The sequence below is a fragment of the Staurois parvus genome, unplaced genomic scaffold (assembly GCF_062004578.1).
Source record: "Staurois parvus isolate SC_StPar_1 unplaced genomic scaffold, SC_StPar_1.0 ptg000519l, whole genome shotgun sequence".
NCBI lineage: Eukaryota > Metazoa > Chordata > Amphibia > Anura > Ranidae > Staurois > Staurois parvus.
In genome coordinates this window covers 744379-771499 of record NW_028318315.1, presented here as the reverse complement: position 1 = coordinate 771499, position 27121 = coordinate 744379, and the positions used below count along the sequence as shown (strand labels likewise).

General features: G+C 47.6%; 2 protein-coding genes across 2 annotated transcripts in view; one reads left to right on the top strand and one right to left on the bottom strand.

Annotated features, from left to right (window-relative positions):
• LOC149451809 (uncharacterized) overlaps positions 1 to 27121 on the top strand; it is a 187251-nt gene that overhangs the window by 108163 nt on the left and 51967 nt on the right. The window lies entirely within an intron of this gene.
• Positions 452 to 27043, bottom strand: LOC149451812 (uncharacterized). The gene is made up of 6 exons (XM_089690129.1): positions 25436 to 27043; positions 22454 to 22514; positions 6829 to 6921; positions 6541 to 6747; positions 6299 to 6419; positions 452 to 4326 (listed from the first exon to the last, which is right to left on the bottom strand). Exons 1-6 carry the CDS (start codon positions 26665 to 26667, stop codon positions 3488 to 3490), a joined length of 2553 nt encoding a protein of 850 aa, XP_089546255.1. The 5' UTR covers positions 26668 to 27043; the 3' UTR covers positions 452 to 3487.

The window sequence follows — 27121 nt, the reverse complement described above, 5'->3', positions numbered from 1 at the left end:
GTGTGTGGCTGGCCAGCTGGATTGGAGTCTCCCTCTAGTGGTGGCCAGAGGTAGTGCGGGCTGTGAAAGTATATCACGGCTGGTCTTATATGTATTCAGATTAAGTCCCCCTTATTCCCTCTTACCCCAAGTCACGGCTGCACGTGCCCGCCTGGGTTAGCTAGTAGCTGCGGGCGTGTGCATGTGAGTTGGATCCATGACAGATTATATAAGAGATGAAAATATATTCCTTTGATCTGCTGATATACTTTAGAGTTCCTAGACAGATCAGAGCCCTCTCTTGGTTCCTGCTGCCTCTGGAGCCGAAATGTCTAGAAGTAGGTGACAAGTCTTATTGGCATCTAGGTGTCACCTCCAGTCTAGAGGAAGCTCTGTCCCTTCAGATGCTAATTGGTGACCATATATCTCTTAATTCTGAACACATCTTATATTAACATGGAATGCTAAATCTACATTGTCATATTTCTATAGATCACATCTCAGCTACTCAAATCTTACATGTATGTTACAGTACCCTTAGCTGTCCCTTGGTTTTCCCTATGTAGTGTTTGTTGCATGGGCATTCTAGCATGTAGATAAGGCAAGTGGTAGAACAGTTGATTAAATCTTAAATAAAAGAAACGCTTCAAGCGGTCAGAGTTCATAAACTAGTCAACCCTATCTACATATTTTAAAATTTGGTAATGACCACCCGCATACATCCCTTCGAATGGGGGCAGTTCCGTAAGCCAGTTTTTTAATTGGTTGTTTAAAGAACTCCGAGTGCATCGAGTCCTTTAAATTAGATGTACACGTTTAAAAAATCATTTAAAAAGGCCTGAAGATGACACAAACCCCCCCAAGAAAATACTTAAGTTAATTTTAGGGCACAAAAAGCAATCCAGTTTTTTTGTAAAATATAAAAGACAAGATTGCATTGAGTAAATAGATAACCAGCATGTCAAACTTTAAATTTACATGCGCTCGTGAAACGGCAACAAATGTTAGTACCCTATATTTTCTATAACTGACACTTTTAAAGCCTCTTATAGGTCATCAGTATAGTGTTACAAAAGAGGTCTGGTACTAGAATTATTGCTCTCATTCTGGCGTGCGCGGCGATATGTAACACGTGTATCGCAATCAACTTTTCATGCGTAGGCGCCCCAGCGCGTGCTTTTACATTTGTGCGTGCGTGCGTGCGTACATACGTACATATGTGGTGGTGGGGGGGCCCAAATGCAAAATCGAGTCCCTTAGACTTCAATGCAAAATCACATCCCATAGACTTCAGTGCAAAAAAGTGTCCCAATGACTTCAATGCAAAATTGCGTCCCACTGACTGTAATGCTGTAATGCAAAAATGCCCCCTAGTAACTTCAATGCAAAAATGCCCCCTAGTGACTTCAATGCAAAATTGCATCCCACTGACTTTACTGTAAATAACACTCCCTAGTGACTTCATTGCAAAAACACCTCCCACAGACTTCAATGCAAAATCACATCCCATAGACTTCAGTGCAAAAAAGTGTCCCATTGACTTCAATGAAAAATTGCGTCCCATTGACTGTAATGCTGTTATGCAAAAATGCCCCCTAGTGACTTCAATGCAAAAATGCCCCCTAGTGACTTCAATGCAAAATTGCGTCCCACTGACTTTACTGTAAAAAACACTCCCTAGTGACTTCAATGCAAAATTGCGTCCCACTGACTTTACTGTAAAAAACACTCCCTAGTGACTTCAATGCAAAAACGCATCCCACAGACTTCAATGCAAAATCACTTCCCATAGGCTTCAAGGCAAAATCACCTCCGATAGGCTTCAAGGCAAAATCACCTCCCATAGGCTTCAAGGCAAAATCACCTCCCATAGGCTTCAAGGCAAAATCACCTCCCATAGACTTCAAGGCAAAATCACCTCCCATAGAGTTCAAGGAAAAAATCATCTCCCATAGACATCAAGGCAAAATCACCTCCAATAGGCTTCAAGGCAAAATCACCTCCCATAGGCTTCAAGGCAAAGTCACCTCCCATAGACTTCAAGGCAAAATCACCTCCCATAGGCTTCAAGGCAAAATCACCTCCCATAGGCTTCAAGGAAAAATCACCTCCCATAGGCTTCAAGAAAAAAATCACCTCCCATAGGCTTCAAGGCAAAATCACCTCCCATACACTTCAAGGCAAAATCACCTCCCACAGACTTCAAGGAAAAATCACCTCCCATAGACTTCAAGGAAAAATCACCTCCCATAGACTTCAAGGCAAAATCACCTCCGATAGGCTTCAAGGCAAAATCACCTCCCATAGGCTTCAAGGCAAAATCACCTCCGATAGGCTTCAAGGCAAAATCACCTCCCATAGGCTTCAAGGCAAAATCACCTCCCATAGGCTTCAAGGCAAAATCACCTCCCATAGACTTCAAGGCAAAATCACCTCCCATAGGCTCCAAGGCAAAATCACCTCCCATAGGCTTCAAGGCAAAATCACCTCCCATAGGCTCCAAGGCAAAATCACCTCCCATAGGCTTCAAGGCAAAGTCACCTCCCATAGACTTCAAGGCAAAATCACCTCCCATAGGCTTCAAGGCAAAATCACCTCCCATAGGCTTCAAGGAAAAATCACCTCCCATAGGCTTCAAGAAAAAAATTACCTCCCATAGGCTTCAAGGCAAAATCACCTCCCATACACTTCAAGGCAAAATCACCTCCCACAGACTTCAAGGAAAAATCACCTCCCATAGACTTCAAGGAAAAATCACCTCCCATAGACTTCAAGGAAAAATCACCTCCCATAGACTTCAAGAAAAAATCACCTCCCATAGACTTCAAGGAAAAATCACCTCCCATAGACTTCAAGGAAAAATCACCTGCCACATTAGTTATATTAAAAAAAATGTTTTTTTCAAAGTGTCTGTTTCAGTTTCGGCCAAGTGCATCCTGAATTTTAGGTTTCGGCACTGGAATTTCCATTTTGTTGCACCACGGTGTTTTTTTGATGGTAGATATCCTGTACACACTTGTACTTTTTGTACTTCGCAAGGATTTGAACAAGCTTTGTCTCAGATTCCTACCTTTTGTTATTCTGAAGAAATATTGCTTTGTCTGTGTCTCTGCGCAAAGTCAATGGGAGTGTTGTTTTCATTATAGATCAACTGACGCACAGGCAAATTTCCAACGAGGAAAGTGGCAGGGTCTGCATCCCTTTGGATGTGAATAACCCTATTCTTTGTTGCAGGGGATGCACAAAATCTGACTTGTATTTTAGTGTAGACTTCTGGGACAATCAGTGAGCCAATCACAGAAGCAGGAAATAACATATCATGGGGGCGCTCTGTACACCAGCTGTGTAGAGAACACCTCCAGGTTGCCATATTGCACTGCAGTTACAGAAAGTTACAGCACTGCAGGGGATGCACAAAATCTGAAGACTGAAAAGAAAAATTACATTTTGAACAAGATTCTATTACAGTATGGCTTGTGTTGCAATTGTATGGGCTATATCTTAATTTTCAATTTTTTTTTCCCCCAAAAGCGGAAAGTGGTTTTTCCCTCATGTGCAATCTCTGATGTTTGTAAAGAGTGGACTTCTGTGAAAAACATTTCCCGCACTCAGGACAGGCATACAGCTTCTCCCCCGTGTGCAATCGCTGATGTGTGGAAAGATTGGACTTCATTGAAAAACATTTCCCGCACTCACCACAGGAATACGGCTTTTCCCTTGTGTGAAACCTCTGATGTATGACAAGTTCGGATTTTTTCACAAAGCATTTCCCGCACTCGGAACAGGAATACGGTTTCTCGCCCGTGTGCGATCTCTGATGATTGTAAAGAGAGGACCTGTGTGAAAAACATTTTCCGCACGCAGGACAGGAATACGGCTTCTCACCTGTGTGAGATCTCTGATGTAAGTTAAGATTGGATCTCCTCGAATAACTTTTCCCACACTCAGGACAGGAATACGGCTTCTCCCCTGTGTGAGATCTCTGATGTTTATACAGATTAGACTTCTGAGAAAAACATTTCCCGCACAAAGGACAGGGATACGGCTTCTCACCTGTGTGAGATCTTTTATGCAAATTAAGACCCGATTTAAAATGGAAACATTTTCCGCACTCAGAACATGGAAACCTCTTCTCTGTTGGAAGGCCGGCCCGGTCCCGCACAGTCTGAGGTTCCTCAGGATAGGAGGAATCCGATGGTCCATCTACACTGGGTGGTGCCGGATGGACATTGGAGGGAGCCGGGTTTTCTCCTGGACTATACTGTGTGATGTCCTCATCTTCTACTTTCCAGTCTGGAGACAAAGTGAGACAATCCTCGGAGGTTTTCCTCATCTCCCGGCCATGGACTAAAATACAAAGACAAAGAGGATTACTAGACAGGAGCTGATTGGTTCCCCCAAACCAGGACTCCGCCCACATCAGGCAGCTTGGTCTCTGAGGAGCTTACAATTCCACCCTCAAGGGAACTAGGAAATGTCTCCTCTGATCTCCTACCAGGTCATTTCTTTATTCATGGACCTTAGTCAGAGAGTGAGGAAACAACCAGAACTGTCTTTTATAGGAGGGACAGTGATGAGGGGATTATAGGACGAGGGTCCCCTCCCCCTCTATCACTCATCGCCATCTTCCCAACACAAGAAGTACTGCACTTCCTTATTTAGTCCATGATTTAGTCAGGAAGAACAGCGGGGCTGAGCCCCACCAGAGGTCAGAGAGTGAGGATGGGGGGAGAACAACCAAGATGAAGACTGGACTGATCCTGAAGACCACCATCATTGGGGTATTGACTCCTCCCTCATTATCACTTTCTATTTAAGGGTCCAAAGTTGGAGGATGTTATCACATTATTATCACCATGTAAAAGTCTGTGCTCCAATCAGATCATTAGGTATAAAATCTGATGTTTTGATTGGATATAAAATATCCAGCAGGTGAAAAAGAATAAATGTTGAGTTTATATATAGCCGTGGGTAGAAGGTAGAGGGAAGAAATCAGGACTATGTCACGTACAGCTTATTGAATAAGATACAACAGTTAGAAATATATAGTAGCAGAATTATGTAATGTACAATAGTATACAGTACAGTATATAGTGCAGGGGTCAGGACTATGGAATGTACAACATGGAGTATATAGTGCAGGGGTCAGGAGTATGTAATGTACAACATAGAGTATATAGTGCAGGGGTCAGGAGTATGTAATGTACAACATAGAGTATATAGTGCAGGGGTCAGGAGTATGTAATGTACAACATGGAGTATATAGTGCAGGGGTCAGGAGTATGTAATGTACAACAGACTATATAGTGCAGGGGTCAGGAGTATGTAATGTACAACAGAGTATATAGTGCAGGGGTCAGGAGTATGTAATGTACAACAGAGTATATAGTGCAGGGGTCAGGAGTATGTAATGTACAACATAGAGTATATAGTGCAGGAGTCAGGAGTATGTAATATACAACATAGAGTATATAGTGCAGGGGTCAGGAGTATGTAATGTACAACATGGAGTATATAGTGCAGGGGTCAGGAGTATGTAATGTACAACATAGAGTATATAGTGCAGGGGTCAGGAGTATGTAATGTACAACATGGAGTATATAGTGCAGGGGTCAGGAGTATGTAATGTACAACAGAGTATATAGTGCAGGGGTCAGGAGTATGTAATGTACAACATAGAGTATATAGTGCAGGAGTCAGGAGTATGTAATATACAACATAGAGTATATAGTGCAGGGGTCAGGAGTATGTAATGTACAACATGGAGTATATAGTGCAGGGGTCAGGAGTATGTAATGTACAACAGAGTATATAGTGCAGGGGTCAGGAGTATGTAATGTACAACATAGAGTATATAGTGCAGGGGTCAGGAGTATGTAATGTACAATATAAATTAAATAGTGTAATGGTAAAGACTTATAATAATGGAGTTCAGTTATCAGTGGAAGATTAAATGTTTATTTGCAGAGGTCCCACACCGCTGCCTCCCATCTCCTGAGACTGCACTCAGTGACTTGGGTCTGAGACTATACAGACATATCCCTCCACCCGGCACAGCCAGCAGATATCAGAGTAACCCTCAACATTTTGCTGCCAGCTGAACCCCAGAATCTCCATAAATCCAGTCTAGATCCATAAATTGTGTCTGCAGCACAGAGAAGGAAGATTATCCGAGAGAAATCCAGGAATACAGGACGGGGAACACAGCTCAGGAAAGTGACCAGGGGATTACAGGCTGATATCACCCAGTCCCCGCCCTACTCTGGACCAATCAGTGAGCAGTATGGGTGGAGGAATAGATTTAGTGTTCATGACCCACCTGTGCTGATCTCTGTAGGAGTGTCCTCCTCTATAAATGTCCCCGTTATTCCATCCTCCTCCATAGACTGCTGATTATTCCTAACATACGCCTCTTCTGCTTTACCCTCAACTTTTACACCCTAAGCCAAGAGAAGGAACAAAAAAAAACAAATCTGTAAAACATAAACTTTAATGATGTGACATCCCCAAAAAAATCCACACATCCACTAGTCCATGTTCTAAATGCTCTGTCCCACCAACCTTGTACCGGTGAGGGATGGTGTTATCTTCCTGTGTGGAATCCTGGGAATACAGAAGACGGGGACATCTCTCTGGTGGGTTCCTGGTATTAGGTGGCTCCATCATATCCTTGTGTTCTTCTGAATATTCCTTTATGACTCCATACTCCTCATCCTCCTCTTTATACTCTTCTTTAACTACAATAATATAATCTCCGAGGTTTCCACTCTAAATATTGAATAAAACATTCATTGTAACAAACATACTTCTGTGTAAATCCTAATTACTAGTGATTGTTCCTCCATCTACCTGATGATGGTGAGGGATGGTGTGATCTTCCTGTGTGGAATCCCGGGAATACAGAGGACGGGGACATCTCTCTGGTGGGTTCCCATGACTGGATCCATCTGTAGGAAACACACACACTGACTGAATCCATTGTTTCTATGTGTTTATCAGATGATGGGGGATCTAGGTGGATCCTCCGTACTGCTCTCTCCTTTACAATAAAGTCTCCTCTTACCCGGTGATGTGAGGGGCGGCTGATTGTCCATCATGACGTCCTTGTAGAGATCCTTGTGTCCTTCTATATTCCGAGCACCTCTCACCTCTCCTGTCAGCAGCTCCATCATCTTCTTGGTGACTTCTAGAATCTTCTGCATGTTGTGTCTTTTAGGTTTTAGGGAGTCACATGGAGGCACTGTGATGGTCATATGATCACCTGACTTCAGACGAGCAAATCTCTGTTTTGAAGAACCAACCAAAAAAGGCATGTTAAAATCCCAGAATCCTCCTCACCTCTCCGGCCAGGTCTGTGTTTTATTAATAGAGATAAGAGTGATGTCATGTGACCTCCCAGAATCCTCCTCACCTCTCCGGTCAGGTCTGTGTTTTATTAATAGAGATGAGTGATGTCATGTGACCTCCCAGAATCCTCCTCACCTCTCCAGTCAGGTCTGTGTTTTATTAATAGAGATAAGAGTGATGTCATGTAACCTCCCAGAAGCCTCCTCACCTCTCCGGTCAGGTCTGTGTTTTAATAGAGATGAGAGTGATGTCATGTGACCTTCCAGAATCCTCCTCACCTCTCCAGTCAGGTCTGTGTTTTATTAATAGAGATATGAGTGATGTCATGTGACCTTCCAGAATCCTCCTCACCTCTCCAGTCAGGTCTGTGTTTTATTAATAGAGATAAGAGTGATGTCATGTGACCTCCCAGAATCCTCCTCACCTCTCCGGTCAGCAGGTAGATGATCTCCAGGGTGAGGTTTAGTATCTTCTCAGTCATGTGACTCCGGTCCTCCTTCATCCTCATTGGTGCCATCATGTGATCTATACCTCTCCTTGTAGACGGATAACTTTGGGAAATGAAAGTAAGAATGATTTGGATGGTATTGGTCACACAATAATAGGATGTGGATGTGAGGGGGGAATAGGAGGGTTGATGGACATTGAAGAACTACTGAACCCATGGGAAGACATTTAGTTTGGACTGTTTAATGTTTCTTACATTGTACTAATTTCAGTAAAACCCAAATTCATTTCTTATCCCTCGTTCCAAGCAACTATTAACCCCACTGGCGGTATTCCCGAGTGTAGCTCGGGGTAAAATTTCAGTAGCAGAAGAGGTAACCCCGAGCTACACTCGGGAATACCCTGCAGCGTTGCTCTGGGATCCCTAGATCACTTACCTTGTCCTGCGCTCCCGCACAGGGGACGGAACCGGCGGGAGATTCAAAAATGTCAAAATTTGACGTACACATAATACACTAAAATCTGATAGTATTACATTCCTGTATCAAACCATTTCACATACATTTTGTCCCGAGTGCTTTGTCCGGCGCCCTGCCTGCACTTTTACTGTTTTTTCTGCCTGGAAACTGAGAAACGTCCATGGCGTCCAAAAAGCGTCCCTTTAGGTCAAAAGCGGTTTTAGACCGGCTAGAGAACAGCGATAGTAAATCAGAACCACTTGCAGAATTGAGTGATAATGATTCGTGGGGGAAATTCCTCATCAGACACTGAAAACGATTCTGCGACTGAGCTCAGCGATGTGCGAACTTGGCGCTATATTTCACATTTCAGTGTTTTCGGTTTGATTATATTATTGAATTAAATGTATTATTATTATATTATTATTTTTTATGATTATTTATTATATTATAAATTATGATTTCGTGCTTCAAAGTTTATCATCCCCGGGATGTTTACTAGACTCTTGCTCGGACAGATTTCAGTGAGTTTTCCTAAAAATTACAGGCCTAGAATAAAAAAAATACATATTTCCATGCAAAAACATTTACCGCTTTCAGCACAGAAATGCTGACATAATCAGACCGCTAGGGAGGTTAAGGTGAAAAGGTGACAGATCTTAAAAAATGGAAAAAAAAAATGTTCCGTGAAGGGGTTAACTGGGTTCCCACACTATATATGTATCATCATCTGCTGGAGATAAAAGACGTCACAGTGACTATGGAGGAAGAGGAAGGAGGTGACTATGGAGGAAGAGGACAGACATGACTATGGAGGAAGAGGACGGACGTGACTATGAAGGAAGAGGACGGATGTGACTATGGAGGAAGAGGACAGGCATGACTATGGAGGAAGAGGACGGACGTGACTATGGGGGAAGAGGACGGACATGACGGGGGGGGGTTACTGGGTGGAAATAGGAAATAACATCTTATTACCTCCTCTGCTGCCACTTCCACCAACGTCTCCTCTCTACTTCCTCCCCACTCACCTCTCACCCGGAACTTCCTGTCTGTACCTGACATCACTTCCTGTCTGCATTCCATAAAGTCTTCCTGTCTGGGTAGAAGTGAGATCAACATCTTGTGGAGCTCAGAGGAACTGCAGCCCCGAGAACCGTCTCATAGTTTGAACACGGCCTTGTGCTGGGTGTATGGACTGTAGATCCAGGGCTCAAAATTTGAAGTATGGAGCTACTAGCCAGGACTTAAGAGTTGCTCATCGCCAGTTTCCCCACCTAACCCCTACCCTGCCCCGCCCTTAATTCCTCCCATAAACACGCACTCGTAAATTATCTCAATAAGTTCCACTATTAAATGTTTTATGCAGAAGGAAGGAAGGAAGGAAATGGAAGGAAGGAAGGGAGGAGTGGAAGGGAGAAAGGAAGGGGTCCGTGGAAGGAAGGGAGGGAGGGAGAGGTGGGTGGAAGGAAGGACAGGATGGGTGGAAGGAAGGGAGGGAAGTAAGGCAGGGATGGGTGGAAGGAAAGAAGGGAGACATGGGTGGAAGATAGGAAGGAAGAGTGGGATGAGTGGAAGTAAGGAAGGGAGGGGTGGGAGGCAGGAATAGAGGGGTAGGTAGAAGGAGGGAAGGGAGGGGTAGGTAGAAGGAATGGAGGGGTGAGTGGAAGGAAGGTTGGAGTGGGTGCCAGAAAGAGAGGGGTGGGAGGCAGAAATAGAGTAGGTGGAAGGAGGGAGGGGTGAGTGGAAGGAAGGTTGGAGTGGGTGCAAGGAAAAGAGGGGTAGGTGGAAGGAGGGAAGGGAGGGGTAGGTAGAAGGAAGGAAGGGAGGGGTGAGTGGAAGGAAGGTTGGAGTAAGTGCAAGGAAAAGAGGGGTGGGAGGCAGGAATAGAGGGGTAGGTGGAAGGAGGGAAGGGAGGGGTAGGTAGGTGGAAGGAAGGAATGGAGGGAAGGAAGGGAGGGGTGAGTGGAAGGAAGGTTGGAGTGGGTGCAAGGAAGAGAGGGGTAGGTGGAAGGAGGGAAGGGAGGGGTAGCTAGAAGGAAGGAAGGAATGGAGGGAAGGAAGGGAGGGGTGACTGGAAGGAAGGTTGGAGTAAGTGCAAGGAAAAGGGTGGGAGGCAGGAATAGAGGGGTAGGTGGAAGGAGGGAAGGGAGGGTAGGTAGAAGGAAGGAAGGAATGGAGGGAAGGAAGGGAGGGGTGAGTGAAAGGAAGGTTGGAGTGGGTGCAAGGAAGAGAGGGGTGGGTGGAAGGAGGGAAGGGAGGGGTAGGTAGAAGGAAGGAAGGAATGGAGGGAAGGGAGGGGTGAGTGGAAGGAAGGAAGGTTGGAGTGGGTGCAAGGAAGAGAGGGGTGGGAGGCTGGAATAGAGGGGTAGGTGGAAGGAAGGGAGGGGTAGGTGGAAATAATGGAGGGGTGAGTGAAAGGAAGGGAGAGGTTTGTGGAAGGAAGATAGGAAGGGAGGGGTGGAAAGAAGAGTGGGGTGGAAGGAAGGGGGGGTGGAAGGAAGGGGTGGGTTGAAGGAATGGGCGTGCTGTGATGTAACACTCTATTTCCTGATGCAAACATGGCAGCATACTTATGATATACAGTTGCAAGAAAAAGTATGTGAGCCCCTTGGGATTACATGGAGGTTTGCATGAATTGGGAATAAAATGTGCTCTGAACGTCATCTAAGTCACAACAATTATTATTATTATTATTATTATTATACAGTATTTATAAAGCGCCAATAGTTCGCTCAGCGCCGTACATTACAAAGGGGGACAGAACATGTGACAGAACAATACCAATACAATGCAAAACATGAGGGGATCGAGGGCCCTGCTCTTTCGAGCTTACAATCTAGAAGGGATGGGATAGTGGTACAGGAGGAGATAGCTGTGGGGGATGGAGTGGTAGGAAGAGTGGAGGAGGTCAGCAAGTTAGCAGGGGGTGAGGTAGGCTTCCCTGAAGAGATGGGTTTTCAGGGTGCGCCTAAAGGAGAGGAGAGTAGGTGATAATCTGATGGGTTGGGGCAGGGAGTTCCAGAGGATGGGTGACACCCTGGAGAAGTCCTGGAGGCGGGCATGGGAGGAGGAGACCAGGGAACTAGAGAGAAGGAGGTCTTGTGAGGAGCGGAGTGTGCGTGCTGGGCGGTACTTGGATATTAGGTCAGTGATGTAGTTCGGGGCAGTATGGTGGACGGCTTTGTACGTCAGTGTTAGGATTTTGAATTTGATCCGTTGCGCAATTGGAAGCCAGTGGAGGGATTGGCAGAGGGGGGTGGCGGAAACGGAGCGTTTGGAAAGGTGAATGAGTCTGGCAGCCGTATTCAGGATGGACTGAAGCGGGGATAGCCAGCGGCGAGGCAGGCCAGTGAGGAGGGAGTTGCAGTAGTCGAGTCGTGATATGATGAGGGAGTGGATGAGCTGTTTAGTGGTTTCTGGGGTTAGGAACGTGCGGATTTTGGCAATGTTGCGAAGGTGGAGTCTGCACGAGTTTGTTAAAGATTGGACTTGGGGCTGGAAGGATAGGTTGGAGTCCAGAATGACACCAAGTACTCTGGCCTGCAGAGCGGGTTTGATATTGGCGTTGTTGGATGTGATGTAGAAGTCAATGGGGGGTGGGGTTCGGGCTGGGGGGAAGACAAGGAGCTCGGTTTTGGAGAGATTCAGTTTAAGGAAGTGGAGCGACATCCAATCTGATATGTCGCTCAGTAGGTGTGTGATTTGGGCAGAGACCGAGGGGGTGAGGTGGGGGGTTGAGAGATAGATTTGTGTGTCGTCGGCATAGAGGTGGTAGTTGAAGCCGTGAGAGTGTATGAGTTGGCCAAGGGAGGAGGTGTAGATGGAGAAGAGAAGGGGCCCAAGGACAGAGCCTTGAGGGACCCCAACAGAGAGGGGGAGTGAGGGGGAGGTGGTAGCATTATAGGTAACGCTGAAAGAGCGTTGTGACAGGTAGGATGAGAGCCAGGAGAGAGCAGAATCTCTGAGGCCAAGGGAGTGTAGTATTTTGAGGAGGAGGGGGTGGTCAACTGTGTCGAAGGCCGCAGAGAGGTCAAGGAGTAGGAGCACTGAATAGTGGCCATTAGCTTTGGCGGTTAGAAGGTCGTTGGAGAGTTTGAGTAAGGCAGTTTCGGTGGAGTGTAGGGGGCGGAAGCCAGACTGTAGGGGATCGAGGAGGTTGTTGTCGTTGAGGTGAGAGCATAGGCGGGTGTAGACGAGGCGCTCGAGGAGTTTAGATGTAAGTGGGAGCAGGGAGATGGGTCTGAGGTTGTTCGGGTCATTGGGGTCCAGGGAGGGCTTTTTAAGTATGGGGGTGATGTGTGCATGCTTCAGTGGGGAGGGGAAAGTGCCGGAGGAGAGGGAGAGATTAAAGATGTGGGTGAGGGAGCGTAGGATGGAGGGGGAGGGAGGTCGTAGGAATTGTGAGGGGATAGGGTCGAGGGGGCAGGTGGTGAGGCGGGCATCAGAGAGGATCTTGGAGACTTCCTCGATGGTAGTAAGGTCAAAGGTGCGGAGTGTTGGGGGAGCTTCAGTATGAGGAATGTAGGGTGGGGTGGGAGAGGAGGTCAGAGCAGTGGTGAGGCCGTGGGAGAGGGGTGAAGAGGGGGTAGCTAAGTGAGGGGGAAGGGGGTTGGAGGGAGTTTGAGCAGCGACGAAGTCCCTGCGGGTAATGTCGAGGGGGAGGGGGGATGATGGGGTAGCTGTGTGAGAGGGGACGGGTTGAGAGGGCGTGTGAGTTGCGGCAATGTCCTTGCGAATTGTGTCAATCTTATTTTTGAAGTGATTGGCAATCTCAAGGGCGGTGAGTGAGGTGCTGGGTGGAGGTGGGGGTGGAGAGAGTAGAGAGTTGAAGGTGGAGAAGAGTCGGCGAGGATTGGAGGAGAGGGCCTTGATGAGGGTCAGGAAGTAGACTTGTTTGGCTGCGTGGAGGGAGGAGGTGTAGGTGCGGAAGGCAGATTTGTAGCAGGTGAAAGCTTGTTGGGATTTTGTTTTGCGCCATAGTCGCTCCAGGGCACGACTGCGTCGTTTGAGGGTTTTGGTGTGATCAGTCTGCCAGGGCTGGAGCGGTCGGAGTCTGATGTTGCGTGTGGTTAAAGGCGCTAGTGAGTCCAGGGCTGCTGACAGCGCGTTGTTGTAGGCAGTCATAGCCAAGTCGGGGCAGGACAGGGGGAGGATGCGGTCGTGGAGTTGATCAGCTGCAGAGTGGAGGGGGGCAGGGTTAAGGTTGCGGAGGTTACGGCTGGTAGAAGTGTGACATTTGGAGGGGTAGGCGTTGGAGGACGAGGAGATAGAGAAGGTGATCAGGTTGTGGTCAGAGAGAGGGAAGGGGGTGTTAGTGAGGTTGTGGGGAGCGCAGCGGTTGGAGAAGACAAGATCAAGGATATTACCGTCGGAGTGGGTGGTGGATTGTATGCACTGTGCAAGTGCAAAGGAGGAGGTTAAGTGGAGGAGACGGGCTGTGTCCGGGTTGTCAAGGTTGACAGGGATGTTGAAATCCCCAAGAATGATGGTGGGTAGCTCAGAGGAGAGGAAGAAGGGTAGCCAGGAGGAGAAGTCTTCCAGGAAGCGGGGTATGGATCCAGGAGGCCGGTATATCACAGCAATCTTCAGGGGGGTTGGGGAGAATAGTCGGACGCAGTGGGCCTCGAAGGAGGAGAAGGATAGGGAGGGGGGGTTTGGGAGGACTCGGAAGGTGCTCTGCGGTGACAGGAGCAGACCAACCCCACCACCTTTACGACCGTTAGGTCTGGGTGAGTGGGTCCAGGTGAGACCTCCATAGGAGAGTGCAGCAGGGGAGGTAGAGTCAGTGGGCTGGATCCAGGTTTCCGTGATCGCCAGGAGGTTGAGGGAGCGGGAAACAAAGAGGTCGTGGATGGCGGTAAGCTTGTTGCACACCGAACGGGCGTTCAGGAGTGCACATGAAAACGGGGGGGAGATTTTAGGGAGCAGGGGGACAGATACTAGGTTGCGGGGGTTGCGGTAGGACATGGAGGCGGGAGGGTGTTGTGCGGGTGAGGGAGGTGGTGGAGGGCCAGGATTCGGGGAGATGTCTCCCGCGGCTAGGAGGAGGAGAAGGGTGAGAAAGGTGGCATGGGAGCGGGATGTGCAGGAGCGTGAGATACTCCTAGTGGAGGTGTTTGGGTCAGTGGGAGAGTGGAATAATAGGAGGAGGTGGTGGGTGCCATAGAGGGGCGAAGGAAGCAGTGAGGACACAATATACAAATGTTTAGGAGGAGCAGAGGGATATAGTGAATGGATTTTGGGAATGGAGGAGAGGAAAATGAGGAGTAGAAGAGGCATTTTGGGGGTGATGAGAGCAGTAGTAGGGAGATGATAGCAATGAGGGGGATATGTGCAAGTTTTGGGGTGGAGCAGAGGGGTAAAGAAATGAGATTTGGGAACAGAGGATAGTAGTATGAAGAGGAGGAGTGTATTATATAAAGGTACACAGAGTGGGACTCAGGCACGTAAGAGATGTTTCCCAGGGTGTTTGCTTGCAGTCTGTCCAGCATGCAGTAGAGTTTCTTGCTGTTGTTGTGTCTTTCTCCTGCTTTAGTTCAACTGCTGTGTTTAACTGCTTCGCACTCTTTCGAAGCCGCACTCCGTCAGAAGCAGCACCCCCATCAGAGACTGTGCCCCCCATCAGAGATCTCACCCATGAGCTGATCTGAATTTATAGGGAGATGCTCAAATGAGCATTCAACTCCACCCCAATTAGAAGCTGATAAGGCTCACATGAATAGTGGGGGATGTCTCATAGGAACCAGGCTACAGTCGTAAACTGGGTGCAACTGAAGGTGAAGACTGCTCAACATACACACAAATATAAATACACCATTTGTTCTGAATATAACAAGAGTGAAAGCGAGTTTGAGTTAGGAGTGGAGGTAGGAGAGGTGCATTTACCCAGGAGGAAAACAGCAGGAGTCAATGCGTTTGAGTTAGGAGTGGAGGTAGGAGAGGTGCATTTACCCAGGAGGAAAACAGCAGGAGTCAATGCGTTTGAGTTAGGAGTGGAGGTAGGAGAGGTGCATTTACCCAGGAGGAAAACAGCAGGAGTCAATGCGTTTGAGTTAGGAGTGGAGGTAGGAGAGGTGCATTTACCCAGGAGGAAAACAGCAGGAGTCAATGCGTTTGAGTTAGGAGTGGAGGTAGGAGAGGTGCATTTACCTGTGAAAGTAGAGAAGGCATAATTAGATTGCTGTGTTTAACTGCTTCGCACTCTTTCGAAGCCGCACTCCGTCAGAAGCAGCACCCCCATCAGAGACTGTGCCCCCCAACAATAGAAGAACACAGTCTGCTGAACATAATACTACACAAACATTAGATGTTGCCATGGTTTAATTGCACATAACATGTAAACATTCACAGTGCAGGGAGGAAAAAGTATGTGAACCTTTGGACTTAATAACTAGTTGACCCTCTTTTGGCAGCAATAACCTCAACCAAACGTTTCCTGTAGTTGCAGATCAGACCTGCACAACAATCTGGAGTCATTTTGGACCACTCCTCTTCACAAAACTGTTTCAGTGTAGCAATATTCTTGGGATGTGTGGTGTGAATTGCTCTCTTAAGGTCATGCCACAGCATTTCAATCGGGTTGAGGTCAGGACTCTGACTGGGCCACTCCAGAAGGCGTATTCTGTGCTGTTGCAGCCATTGTTTTGTTGAATTACTTGTATGCTTTGGGTCATTGTCCTGTTGCATCACCCATCCTCTGCGGAGCTTCAGTTGGTGGACAGATGGTCGTACGTTTTCCTGCAAAATGTCTTGATAAACTCTGGAATTCATTTTCCCATCAATGACAACAATCCGTCCAGGCCCTGAGGCAGAAAAGCAGCCCCAAACCATGATGCTCCCTCCGCCATGTTTTACAGTGGGGATGAGGTTTTGATGTTGGTGTGCTGTGCCTTTTTTTCTCCACATAGTGTTGTGTGTTCTTCCCAAACAACTCAATCTTGGTTTCATCTGTCCACAGTATATTTTGCCAGTAGTGCTGTGGAACATCCAGGTGCTCTTTTGCAAACTTCAAACGTGCTGCAATATTCTTTTTGGACAGCAATGGCTTCCTCCGTGGTGTCCTCCCATGTACTCCATTCTTGTTTAATGTTTTCCTTATTGTAGATGTGTCAACAAAAATGTTAGCATGTGCCAGAGATTTCTGTAGGACTTTAGCTGACACTCTGGGATTCTTCTTTACCTCATGCAGCATTCTGCGCTGTGCTCTTGCAGTCACTTTTACAGGACGACCACGCCTAGGGAGAGTAGCAACAGTGCTAAACTTTCTCCATTTGTAGACAGTCTGTCTTACCGTGGACACATGAACATCAAGGCTTTTGGAGATACTTTTGTAACCCTTTCCAGCTTCATACAAGTCAACAATTCTTGATCGTAGGTCTTCTGAGAGCTCTTTTCTGCGAGGCATGGTTCACATCAGACAGTGCTTCTTGAAAGCAGTAAACCCAAAACAGGTGTGTGTTTTTTAAGGGCAGGACAGCTGTCAGCAACACATCCAATATCATCACACTGATTGGAGTCAAGGTTGACTCACTCCTGGCTCCAATTAGCTCTGGGAGAAGTAATTAAGCTAGGGCCTCACATACTTTTTCCTCCCTGCACTGTGAATGTTTACATGTTATGTGCAATTAAACCATGGCAACATCTAATGTTTGTGTAGTATTATGTTCAGCAGACTGTGTTCTTCTATTGTTGTGACTTAGATGACGTTCAGAGCACATTTTATGCCCAATTCATGCAAAACTCCACATAATCCCAAGGGGTTCACATACTTTTTCTTGCAACTGTATCCTCCTCAGAAGCAGCCCCTGAATGTTCTGGGTTTGAGTTCAGCATGGTGAGGCCATTCATCAATCCTGTTAAGGCAGCTCTAGAATGGGAAGACCCAGAACCTCCTCCAAAGAAGTCTGACACATGCTTTCCTTTTTAAAATTATTATTATTATTATAAAGTATTTTTAAAGCGCCAATAGTTCGCTCAGCGCTGTACATTACAAAGGGGGACAGAACATGTGACAGAACAATACCAATACAATGCAAAACATGAGGGGATCGAGGGCCCTGCTCTTTCGAGCTTACAATCTAGGAGGGAGGGGATGGAGGGCACAGGAGGAGATAGCTGTGGGGGATGGAGTGGTAGGAAGAGTGGAGGAGGTCGGCAATTTAGTAGGGGGTGGGGTAGGCTTCCCTGAAGAGATGGGTTTTCAGGGTGCGCCTAAAGGAGAGGAGAGTAGGTGATAATCTGATGGGTTGGGGCAGGGAGTTCCAGAGGATGGGTGACACCCTGGAGAAGTCCTGGAGGCGGGCATGGGAGGAGGAGACCAGGGAACTAGAGAGAAGGAGGTCTTGTGAGGAGCGGATTGTGCGTGCTGGGCGGTACTTGGATATTAGGTCAGTGATGTAGTTCGGGGCAGTATGGTGGACAGCTTTGTACGTCAGTGTTAGGATTTTGAATTTGATCCGTTGCGCAATCGGAAGCCAGTGGAGGGATTGGCAGAGGGGGGTGGCGGAGTTGGAGCGGTTGGAAAGGTGAATGAGTCTGGCAGCCGTATTCAGGATGGACTGAAGCGGGGATAGCCAGTGGCGAGGCAGGCCAGTGAGGAGGGAGTTGCAGTAGTCGAGTCGTGATATGATGAGGGAGTGGATGAGCTGTTTAGTGGTTTCTGGAGTTAGGAACGTGCAGATTTTGGCGATGTTGCGGAGGTGGAGTCTGCACAAGTTTGTTAAAGATTGGACTTGGGGCTGGAAGGATAGGTTGGAGTCCAGAATGACACCAAGTTCTCTGGCCTGCAGGGCGGGTTTGATGGTGGCATTGTTAGACGTGATGGAGAAGTCAATGGGGGGTGGGGTCCGGGCTGGGGGGAAGACAAGAAACTCTGTCTTGGAGAGGTTCAGTTTAAGGATGTGGAGCGACATCCAGTCTGATATGTCGCTCAGTAGGTGTGTGATTCGGGCGGAGACCGAGGGGGTGAGGTGGGGGGTTGAGAGATAGATTTGTGTGTCGTCGGCATAGAGGTGGTAGTTGAAGCCGTGAGAGTGTATGAGTTGGCCCAGGGAGGAGCTGTAGATGGAGAAGAGAAGGGGCCTGAGGACAGAGCCCTGAGGGACCCCAACAAAGAGAGGGAGTGAGGGGGAGGTGGTAGCATTATAGGTAATGCTGAAAGAGCGTTGTGACAGGAAGGATGAGAGCCAGGAGAGAGCAGAATCTCTGAAGCCGAGGGAGTGTAGTTTTTTGAGAAGGAGGGGGTGGTCGACTGTGTCGAAGGCCGCAGAGAGGTCAAGGAGTAGGAGCACTGAATAATGGCCATTAGCTTTGGCGGTTAGCAGGTTGTTGGAGAGTTTGAGTAAGGCAGTTTCGGTGGCGTGTAGGGGGCGGAAGCCAGACTGTAGGGGATCAAGGAGGTGGTTGTCGTTGAGGTGAGAGCTTAGGCGGGTGTAGACTAGGCGCTCGAGGAGTTTAGATGTAAATGGGAGCAGGGAGATGGGTCTGAGGTTGTTCGGGTCATTGGGGTCCAGGGAGGGCTTTTTAAGTATGGGGGTGATGTGTGCATGTTTCAGAGGCGGGGGGAAAGTGCCGGAGGAGAGGGAGAGAGCGTAGGATGGAGGGGGAGGGAGGTCGTAGGAGTTGTGAGGGGATAGGGTCGAGGGGGCAGGTGGTGAGGCGGGCATCAGAGAGGATCTTGGAGACTTCCTCGATGGTAGTAAGGTCAAAGGTGCAGAGTGTTGTGGGGGCTTCAGTATGAGGAATGTAGGGTGGGGTGGAAGTCAGAGCAGTGGAGGGGCCGTGGGAGAGGGGTGATGAGGGGGTAGTTGAGTGAGGGGGAACGGGGTTGGAGTTTGAGCAGCGTTGAAGTCCCTGCAGGTTATGTCGAGGGGGAGGGGGGATGAGGGGGTAGCTGTGTCAGAGGGGACGGGTTGAGAGGGCGTGTGAGTTGCGGCGATGTCCTTGCGAATTGTGTCAATCTTGTTTTTGAAGTGATTGGCAATCTCAAGGGCAGTGAGTGAGGTGCTGGGTGGAGGTGGGGGTGGCAAGAGTAGAGAGTTGAAGGTGGAGAAGAGTCGGCGAGGATTGAAGGAGAGGGCCTTGATGAGGGTCAGGAAGTAGGCTTGTTTGGCTGCGTGGAGGGAGGGGGTGTAGGTGTAGAAGGCAGATTTGTAGCGGGTGAAAGCTTGTTGAGATTTGGTTTTGCGCCATAGTCGCTCCAGGGCACGACTGTATCGTTTGAGGGTTTTGGTGTGATCAGTCTGCCATTTCTGGAGCGGTCGGGGTCTGATGTTGCTTGTGGTTAAAGGCGCTAGTGAGTCAAGGGCTGTTGACAGCGCGTTGTTGTAGGCGGTCATAGCCAAGTCGGGGTAAGACACGGGGAGGATGCTGTCATGGAGTTGATCAGCTGCAGAGTGGAGGGAGGCAGGGTTAAGGTTGCGAAGGTTACGGCTGGTAGTAGTGACATTTGGAGGGGTAGGTGTTGGAGGACGAGGAGATAGAGAAGGTAATCAGGTTGTGGTCAGAGAGAGGGAAGGGGGTGTTAGTGAGGTTGTGGGGAGCGCAGCGGTTGGAGAAGACGAGATCAAGGATATTACCGTTGGTGTGGGTGGTGGAATGTATGCACTGTGCAAGTGCAAAGGAGGAGGTTAAGTGGAGGAGACGGGCTGTGTCCGGGTTGTCGAGGTTGACAGGGATGTTGAAATCCCCAAGGATGATGGTGGGTAGCTCAGAGGAGAGGAAGAAGGGTAGCCAGGAGGAGAAGTCATCCAGGAAGAGGGGTATGGATCCAGGAGGCCGGTATATCACAGCAATCTTCAGGGGGGTTGGGGAGAATAGTCGGACGCAGTGGGCCTCGAAGGGTGAGAAAGGTGGCATGGGAGCGGGATGTGCAGGAGCATGAGAAACTACTAGTGGAGGTGTTCGGGTCAGTGGGAGAGTGGAGTAATAGGAGGAGGTGGTGGGTGCCATAGAGGGGCAAAGGAAGTAGTGAGGACACAATATACAAATGTTTGGGAGGAGCAGAGGGATATAGTGAATGGATTATGGGAACGGAGGAGAGGAAAATGAGAAGGAGGAGTGGAAGAGGCATTTTGGGGAGGCGATGAGAGCAATAGTAGGGAGATGATAGCAATGAGGGGGAGATGTACAAGTTTTGGGGTGGAGCAGAGGGGTAAAGAAAAGAGATTTGGGAACAGGGGATAGTAATGTGATAAGGAGAAGAGGGGACATATTATAAAGGTACACAGAGCGGGACTCAGGTATGTAAGATGTTTCCCAGGGTGTTTGCTTGCAGTCTGTCCAGCGTGCAGTAGAGTTTCTTACTGTTGTTGTGTCTTCCTGCTGCTTAAGTTCTCCTGCTTTAGTTCAACTGCTGTGTTTAACTGCATCGCACTCTTTCAACGCAGCACTCGATCAAAAGCAGCACCCCCATCAGAGACTGTGCCCCCCATCAGTGATCTCCCCCCATGAGCTGATCTAAATTTATAGGGAGATGCTCAAATGAGCATTCAACTCCACCCCAATTAGAAGCTGATAAGGATCACATGAATAGTGGGGGATGTTTCTCAGGGAACAGGCTACAGTCGTAAACTGGGTGCAGCTAGAGGTGAGGACTGGTCAACATACACACAAATATAAATACACCATTTGTTCTGAATTTAACAGGAGTCAATGCGTTTTTCTAGTTAAGAGCGGAGATAGGAGATAGATGCATTTACCTGTGAAAGTAGAGAAGGCATAATTAGACTGCTGTGTTAAACAGCTAAATATTTTTCCTCTAATGTCAGAAATCAAAGGCCTGTTTCAGCTAGAGTGGGAAAAAGTGGATAGGATGTCCTCCTCAGCCAATTGCTTTCAAAAGCTGTAACCTCTTGCAGAAGAAGATGCTAAAGGTCAGGCTATGGACATGGCATTTATGAGACTGGTAAGGAATGTCACACTTCTGATGGAAGATTCTTCTTCTTTCAAAATATTCTAGACAGACGCATTGATATGGATTTTGTGTAGAGAGCTTGTGTTATGCAACAAATGGATCATGTAGATTTTGCACTTTTATTTGTATATGCATTATACACTTGATGTATTACCACCAGTTTGTCTGTATCCCCTTTGGCTTGTCCACCTCTCCCCGAACCTTTACCAAGGTCTTAATAGCGGGAACAAGGTCTAAGAGTCGACATTATCCTCCTAGCCCTAAGCCAGGACCAGCTACTGAAACAGAGGGTAATTCTGTTGTACACCTTACAAACATTCAGTTGGACTGTGAACCTCCAGAAGAGCCTGTCACGACCCGCGGTCGCCACCACCAACAGGGCGACAATCGCACGACCGCGACTAACAGTAATACGTCACGCCCACGGCGTAAGACCGCAGACCTTCTCACCAAACTCGTGACCGAAGGGCCGGCCGATCTAAAACCGCGATGTGACGCGCGTAACAAGGCCACACCCAGCACAGCGATTGCCCAGCTAATGGAATACAATCGGTGCCTGCAGCCTAAATGCGCTTGTTACTGGGTCGGGTTAATTACGCAACTAACCCTCTACTGCCACCACCACTTTTGTCGGAGACTGGAAAACTCCCGTTATCAAATATACACTATAATGATTGAAATATTGATCTCTATAGCACGGCCCGTGGACCTGCTATACAGAGATATAACAAACAGTAGCGTCTCTTCAAAGGCAGGGATTCGTGAATTGCAAATAAGCGCTTAGAAACAGTTTAACACTTTCAGAAAGAAAGATTTATTACTAAAAGGGTCAACAGGTGCGGTACAATATTTACAAAGAGATGTCACAAAAATATATATATATATGTATATAAAGACACAGCAAGGAGATAATTAGGAAGGAAAGTACAGGGTTAAGTTACTTGCCCTTAGCCTGGGTTTGCAAATCCAAGATGCAGAGCAGGGTGATTCCTTAGTCTCCTTTTGGTTACGATGTTCAGCTAAAGAGATCTGTTAGTTCTACTCACAGGCTTGTCTCTTCTTTTTTAAAAGTCCCTCTCAAAGGGGAGGGGGGCTCTGACTACACATTTTGGGAGTGGTCATTGGGAAACTAAACTAACTACCAGCTTCATATCCCATGATATGAACCATACAGTTGACCTGAGGAATGTGCAATTACTCTGGTCAGTTTGATAATGAGTGGGCTTACATAGTTTTGGGTGACAAAAGTTACACCTCAGCAGACGGCCTGGCTCCAATCTCAGATGTCTTAGCCTGGTTGTCCCACACCATCTGTCAGGAGATAACGTTTGCCTCTCAGGGCTGGAAAAGGGGGTAGGGAATGAGGGCTGAGAAATACCTCAAATAACAGAAAGGAACAAGAAAAAGAACTCCGCTTCCAGCTCTGATGATCTAGTTTGTTACAGAGCCAACTTGAGGCAACTCAAAAAAATAGTGTATCTAGGCGCACAGTTCAATGCCTGGGCAGCCACGGTCTCCTTGCCGCCTCAGAAACTCCCCAATATCAGAGGAAAATTCCATCAAGATCTTGCCTCACCAGTGATGACAGCCTCTTAATGCATGAGTTTATTGGGAACTTTCACCTCCTGTATCCTGATGATCCCTTGGCCTCATTGGTGGCTCAGGATTTTCCATTTGGGCTTCTGAAACCTCCTAAAGGGCCGAGAGGTGCCAGCGCAAAGGGGTTAATACTTAGCAACACCTATTTTTCCATTTTAAGTCAATGTTTGGTTTAACATGGTTGCTTTGACCGCTTCCCGACCGCCCTAAAGCAGAACTACTGCTACAGGGCTGCGCAAAATCACATATATATACATATGATTTTGTATTCCGGATAGGGGGCACGCGCAACTTGCCCACGCCGCCATTGGAGGCTTCAGCTGTCAATCGCCGGGTTCCAGCCGGTGATTCCCTGCCGGCACCCAGTGATCGCTGGGTATTACTAATGGGGGAGAGGTCTGTATGTAAACAATACAGATCTCTCCCATCAGCACCAGCGTGCTGCTTTGCATAGCACAGCCATACAAAGCAGTGTGCTTACACAGTAAAACACACCCAGCACACAGTTAACCCTTTGATCGCCCCAGATGTTAACCCCTTCCTGCCCAGTGCCAAACAAAACAGTTCTCCTCCCTGTCAGCTCTTGCATACTGCTTTGCATGGCTGTGCGCAGCACAGCCATGCAAAGCAGTGTGCATACAGTGAAGCACAAACACAGAATATGGTGTTGTGATGGAGTGTAGGCAGGACAGAACACACAGAGTAGATGGCAAACACACAAAGCTTTATTGAGGCAAACAGATGACAGTCACCAAATAGGGGAGTTTGCAGGGAGGGTGAATACGCCAGTCCAGGGCAACACGGAAGGACCAACACACTTAAGGTCCAACACCAAGAGCCAAGGGAGAGTCTCTGTAGCAAGTAATCCAACAGGGTGTTTGGTGTGAGTCTCTGTAGCAAGTACTCCAATGGGGGGAGGGTTGGTGTGAGGTCAGCACAAGAACAGTTCAAGTGAAGCAGGCAGACAGCATGTACTCACGGATCTCCAGTGTCTAGCAGACAGTCTTCCCCAGCTCTGGGAGAAGGGGGGTCCTAGGCAGCCTTGGGTCTCTGCCGACCTGGCCATGAAAAGGTCCCAGCCGCAGTCCGGGCCCCTTCCGTCAGCTACACAGTGGTGAATACCTCGGGAGCTCCGGCATCAGCTTCTTAAAACTAGTTAGACCCCCTAGTCACTGGGGGGGGGGGCCCAGAGGTAGCGTGGCTCCAGTTTATCTTAGGAATGCCTTTCATCTTTGCAAGAGGGGAGAGGGGCACGGATGAGAGATGGCAGAGAGAGCAGGGACAGACCAAGGGGCTGAGAGGTGGGGCAGATATGACAGGTGCAAAACAGCACAGTTAACCCTTTGATTGCCTCTCGTGTTAACCCCTTCCTGTCCAGTGCCAAACAAAACAGTTCTCCTCCCTGTCAGCTCTTGCATACTGCTTTTCATGGCTGTGTGCTTTCAGTGAGACACAAACACAGAATATCGTGTAAAACAGCACACAGTTAACCCTTTGATCCCCCAAGATGTGAACCCCTTCCTGCCCAGAGCCATTAGTACAGTGTCAGTGCTATTTATTAGAACTGATCACTGTATTGGTGTCACTGGGAATGTCAGTGACACCAAGTCAGTTTCCCCCGCCAGTGTCAGAATGCCCACCGCAATCCCACTATTGGGATTTTTTTTTAGCAAAGACATGGATCAGAGTACATTTTGGCCTAAATTTATGACGAACTTCGATTTTTTTAATTTTTTTTACTGGACATGTTTAATAGCAAAAAGTCAAAAATATAGTTTTTCTCAAAATTGTCATTTTTTTATTTTGTTGATAGCGCAAAAAATAAAAAACGCACAGGCGATCAAATACCACCGAAAAAACGCTATTAGTGGGAAAAAAGGACGTTAAAATTTCATTTGGGTGCAGTGTTGCATGACCGCGCAATTGTCAGATAAAGTAACGCAGCGCCGTAAGGCAAAAAATGGCCTGGTCAGGAAGGGGGGGAAATCCTCAGGAGGGGGAGGGGTTAATTAACTTATATCTTTCAAAGTGTATAAGAATGATCTCTTAGTGATTTCTATGAAACCTGCCTGATGAAGGAAACTAAGGGGTCTGTTTTCAAGCATTCCTCCAGACGTTACAAATGATTTCCTATGATGACCAGCTCCATCTAGTGGCTCTGATGCATTATTTTTCCTGAAATCGCTCCTTTTAGGAAAAAGCAGCAATACTGCATTATGGCCATAGATGGAGCCAAAGGTCATAGGAAATAACTGTAAAAAAATTAAACACGACCAACATACGTTACAGCTGGGTGAATGCTTGACACATTCGTTCAACTGATTTTTTGAAAAATAGACCTCTAGACGTTTACGAAATCTCCCACCACAAAATGTACTCAGCCAATGAAAGGTCATGACTCCATTTTTATTCTTCTCCTGCCATAAATGGCCAACCCGGTCCCACACTTCATCCACGTCTTTGGGGACCTCTGATCTCCTTATGAACTGTTTCTTCCATGATGAAGATCAGCCATGGAGTATATCTGAGGTGTATATCAGGGGGTGCTTCTTCCCCACATGAGAGCTGGGATGTCCAGCAATATTCATCTAGAAGACATTTCCCGCACTCAAGGCACTAATACACCTCCAGGGTTGTGTGGGACCCCTGATGTACAGGAAATCAAGACAATGAGTGATAATTCCCTCACTCAGACCATAAAAGTTCATTGTCCTCCGTGTCCAACTTCAGATGTCTGTAAAGACAGGACTTCAGAGAGTGACATTTCCCACACTCAGAACAGGAAGGTGGCTTCTCCTCTGTGTGAGAGCTCTGATGTATGGAAAGATGGGACTTCAATGAAAAACATTTCCCGCACTCAGGACAGGCATACTGCTTCTCCCTCTTGTGTGATCTCTTATGTCTGTAAAGATGCGACTTATCTGGAAAACATTTCCCGCAGTCAGGACAGGAATACGGTATTTCCCCCGTGTGAGTTTTCCCATGTGTGACAAGTTCTGATTTTTGTACAAAACATTTTCCGCACTCAGAACAGGAATAGGGCTTTTCACTCACATGCAATGTCTGATGCTTGTGAAGATTGGACTTAACTGAAAAACATTTCCCGCACTCAGGACAGGAATATGGTTTTTCCCCCGTGTGAGATCTCTGATGTGTGACAAGTGCTAATTTTTGAACAAAACATTTCCCACACTCAGAACAGGAATAGAGCTTCTCCCCTGTGTGCAATCTATGATGTTTGTAAAGATTGGACTTCTCTGAAAAACATTTCCCGCACTCAGAACAAGAATATGGCTTCTCACCCGTGTGAAATCTCTGGTGTCTATAGAGACTGGACATCTTTAGAAAACATTTCCCGCACTCAAGACAGGAATATGCCTTCTCCCCCGTGTGCAATCTCTGATGTCTGTTAAGACTGGACTTCTGTGAAAAACATTTCCCGCACTCAGGACAGGAAAACGGCTTCTCACCAGTGTGAGATCTCTGATGTTGGAAAAGATGGGACTTTACTGAAAAACATTTCCCGCACTCAGGACAGGAATGTGGCTTATCCCCTGTGTGAGACCTTATATGCATACTAAGATTAGATTTAAATTGGAAACTCTTCCCGCACTCAGGACAGGAAAACCTCTTATGAATTGGAAAGACTGCTCCATCCCGCACAGTCTGAGGTTTCTCAGGATACGAGGAATCCGATGGTCCATCTACACTGGGTGGTGCCGGATGGACATTGGAGGGAGCCGGGTTTTCTCCTGGACTATACTGTGTGATGTCCTCATCTTCTACTTTCCAGTCTGGAGACAAAGTGAGACAATCCTCGGAGGTTTTCCTCATCTCCCGGCCATGGACTAAAATACAAAGACAAAGAGGATTACTAGACAGGAGCTGATTTGTTCCCCCAAACCAGGACTCCGCCCACATCAGGCAGCTTGGTCTCTGAGGAGCTTACAATTCCACCCTCAAGGGAACTAGGAAATGGCTCCTCTGATCTCCTACCAGGTCATTTCTTTATTCATGGACCTTAGTCAGAGAGTGAGGAAACAACCAGAACTGTCTTTTATAGGAGGGACAGTGATGAGGGGATTATAGGACGAGGGTCCCCACCCCCTCTATCACTCATCGCCATCTTCCCAACACAAGAAGTACTGCACTTCCTTATTTAGTCCATGATTTAGTCATGAAGAACAGCGGGGCTGAGCCCCACCAGAGGTCAGAGAGTGAGGATGGGGGGAGAACAACCAAGATGAAGACTGTTGTCAGAGCCTGGGTCCGAACCTGGGCCTTCTGCAGTGAGAGGCAATGCTTCTTCTTGCTGAGCCACCTGGAATACTGGACAGCTCCCTTGACAATTCTTTGGATGATCCTGCCTTGGCCC

Bases quoted from the DNA above. Each gene is read 5' to 3' on its own strand.
- LOC149451812 (XM_089690129.1), bottom strand. From the start codon at position 26,667: ATGTGGGCGGAGTCCTGGTTTGGGGGAACAAATCAGCTCCTGTCTAGT. The intron at 6,922-22,453 runs GTGGGACAACCA...CCTACAGATGGA, and splicing joins GTTATCTCCTGACAGATGGT to TCCAGTCATGGGAACCCACC. The intron at 4,327-6,298 runs GTGGGTCATGAA...TTTGTATTTTAG, and splicing joins TCCTACAGAGATCAGCACAG to TCCATGGCCGGGAGATGAGG.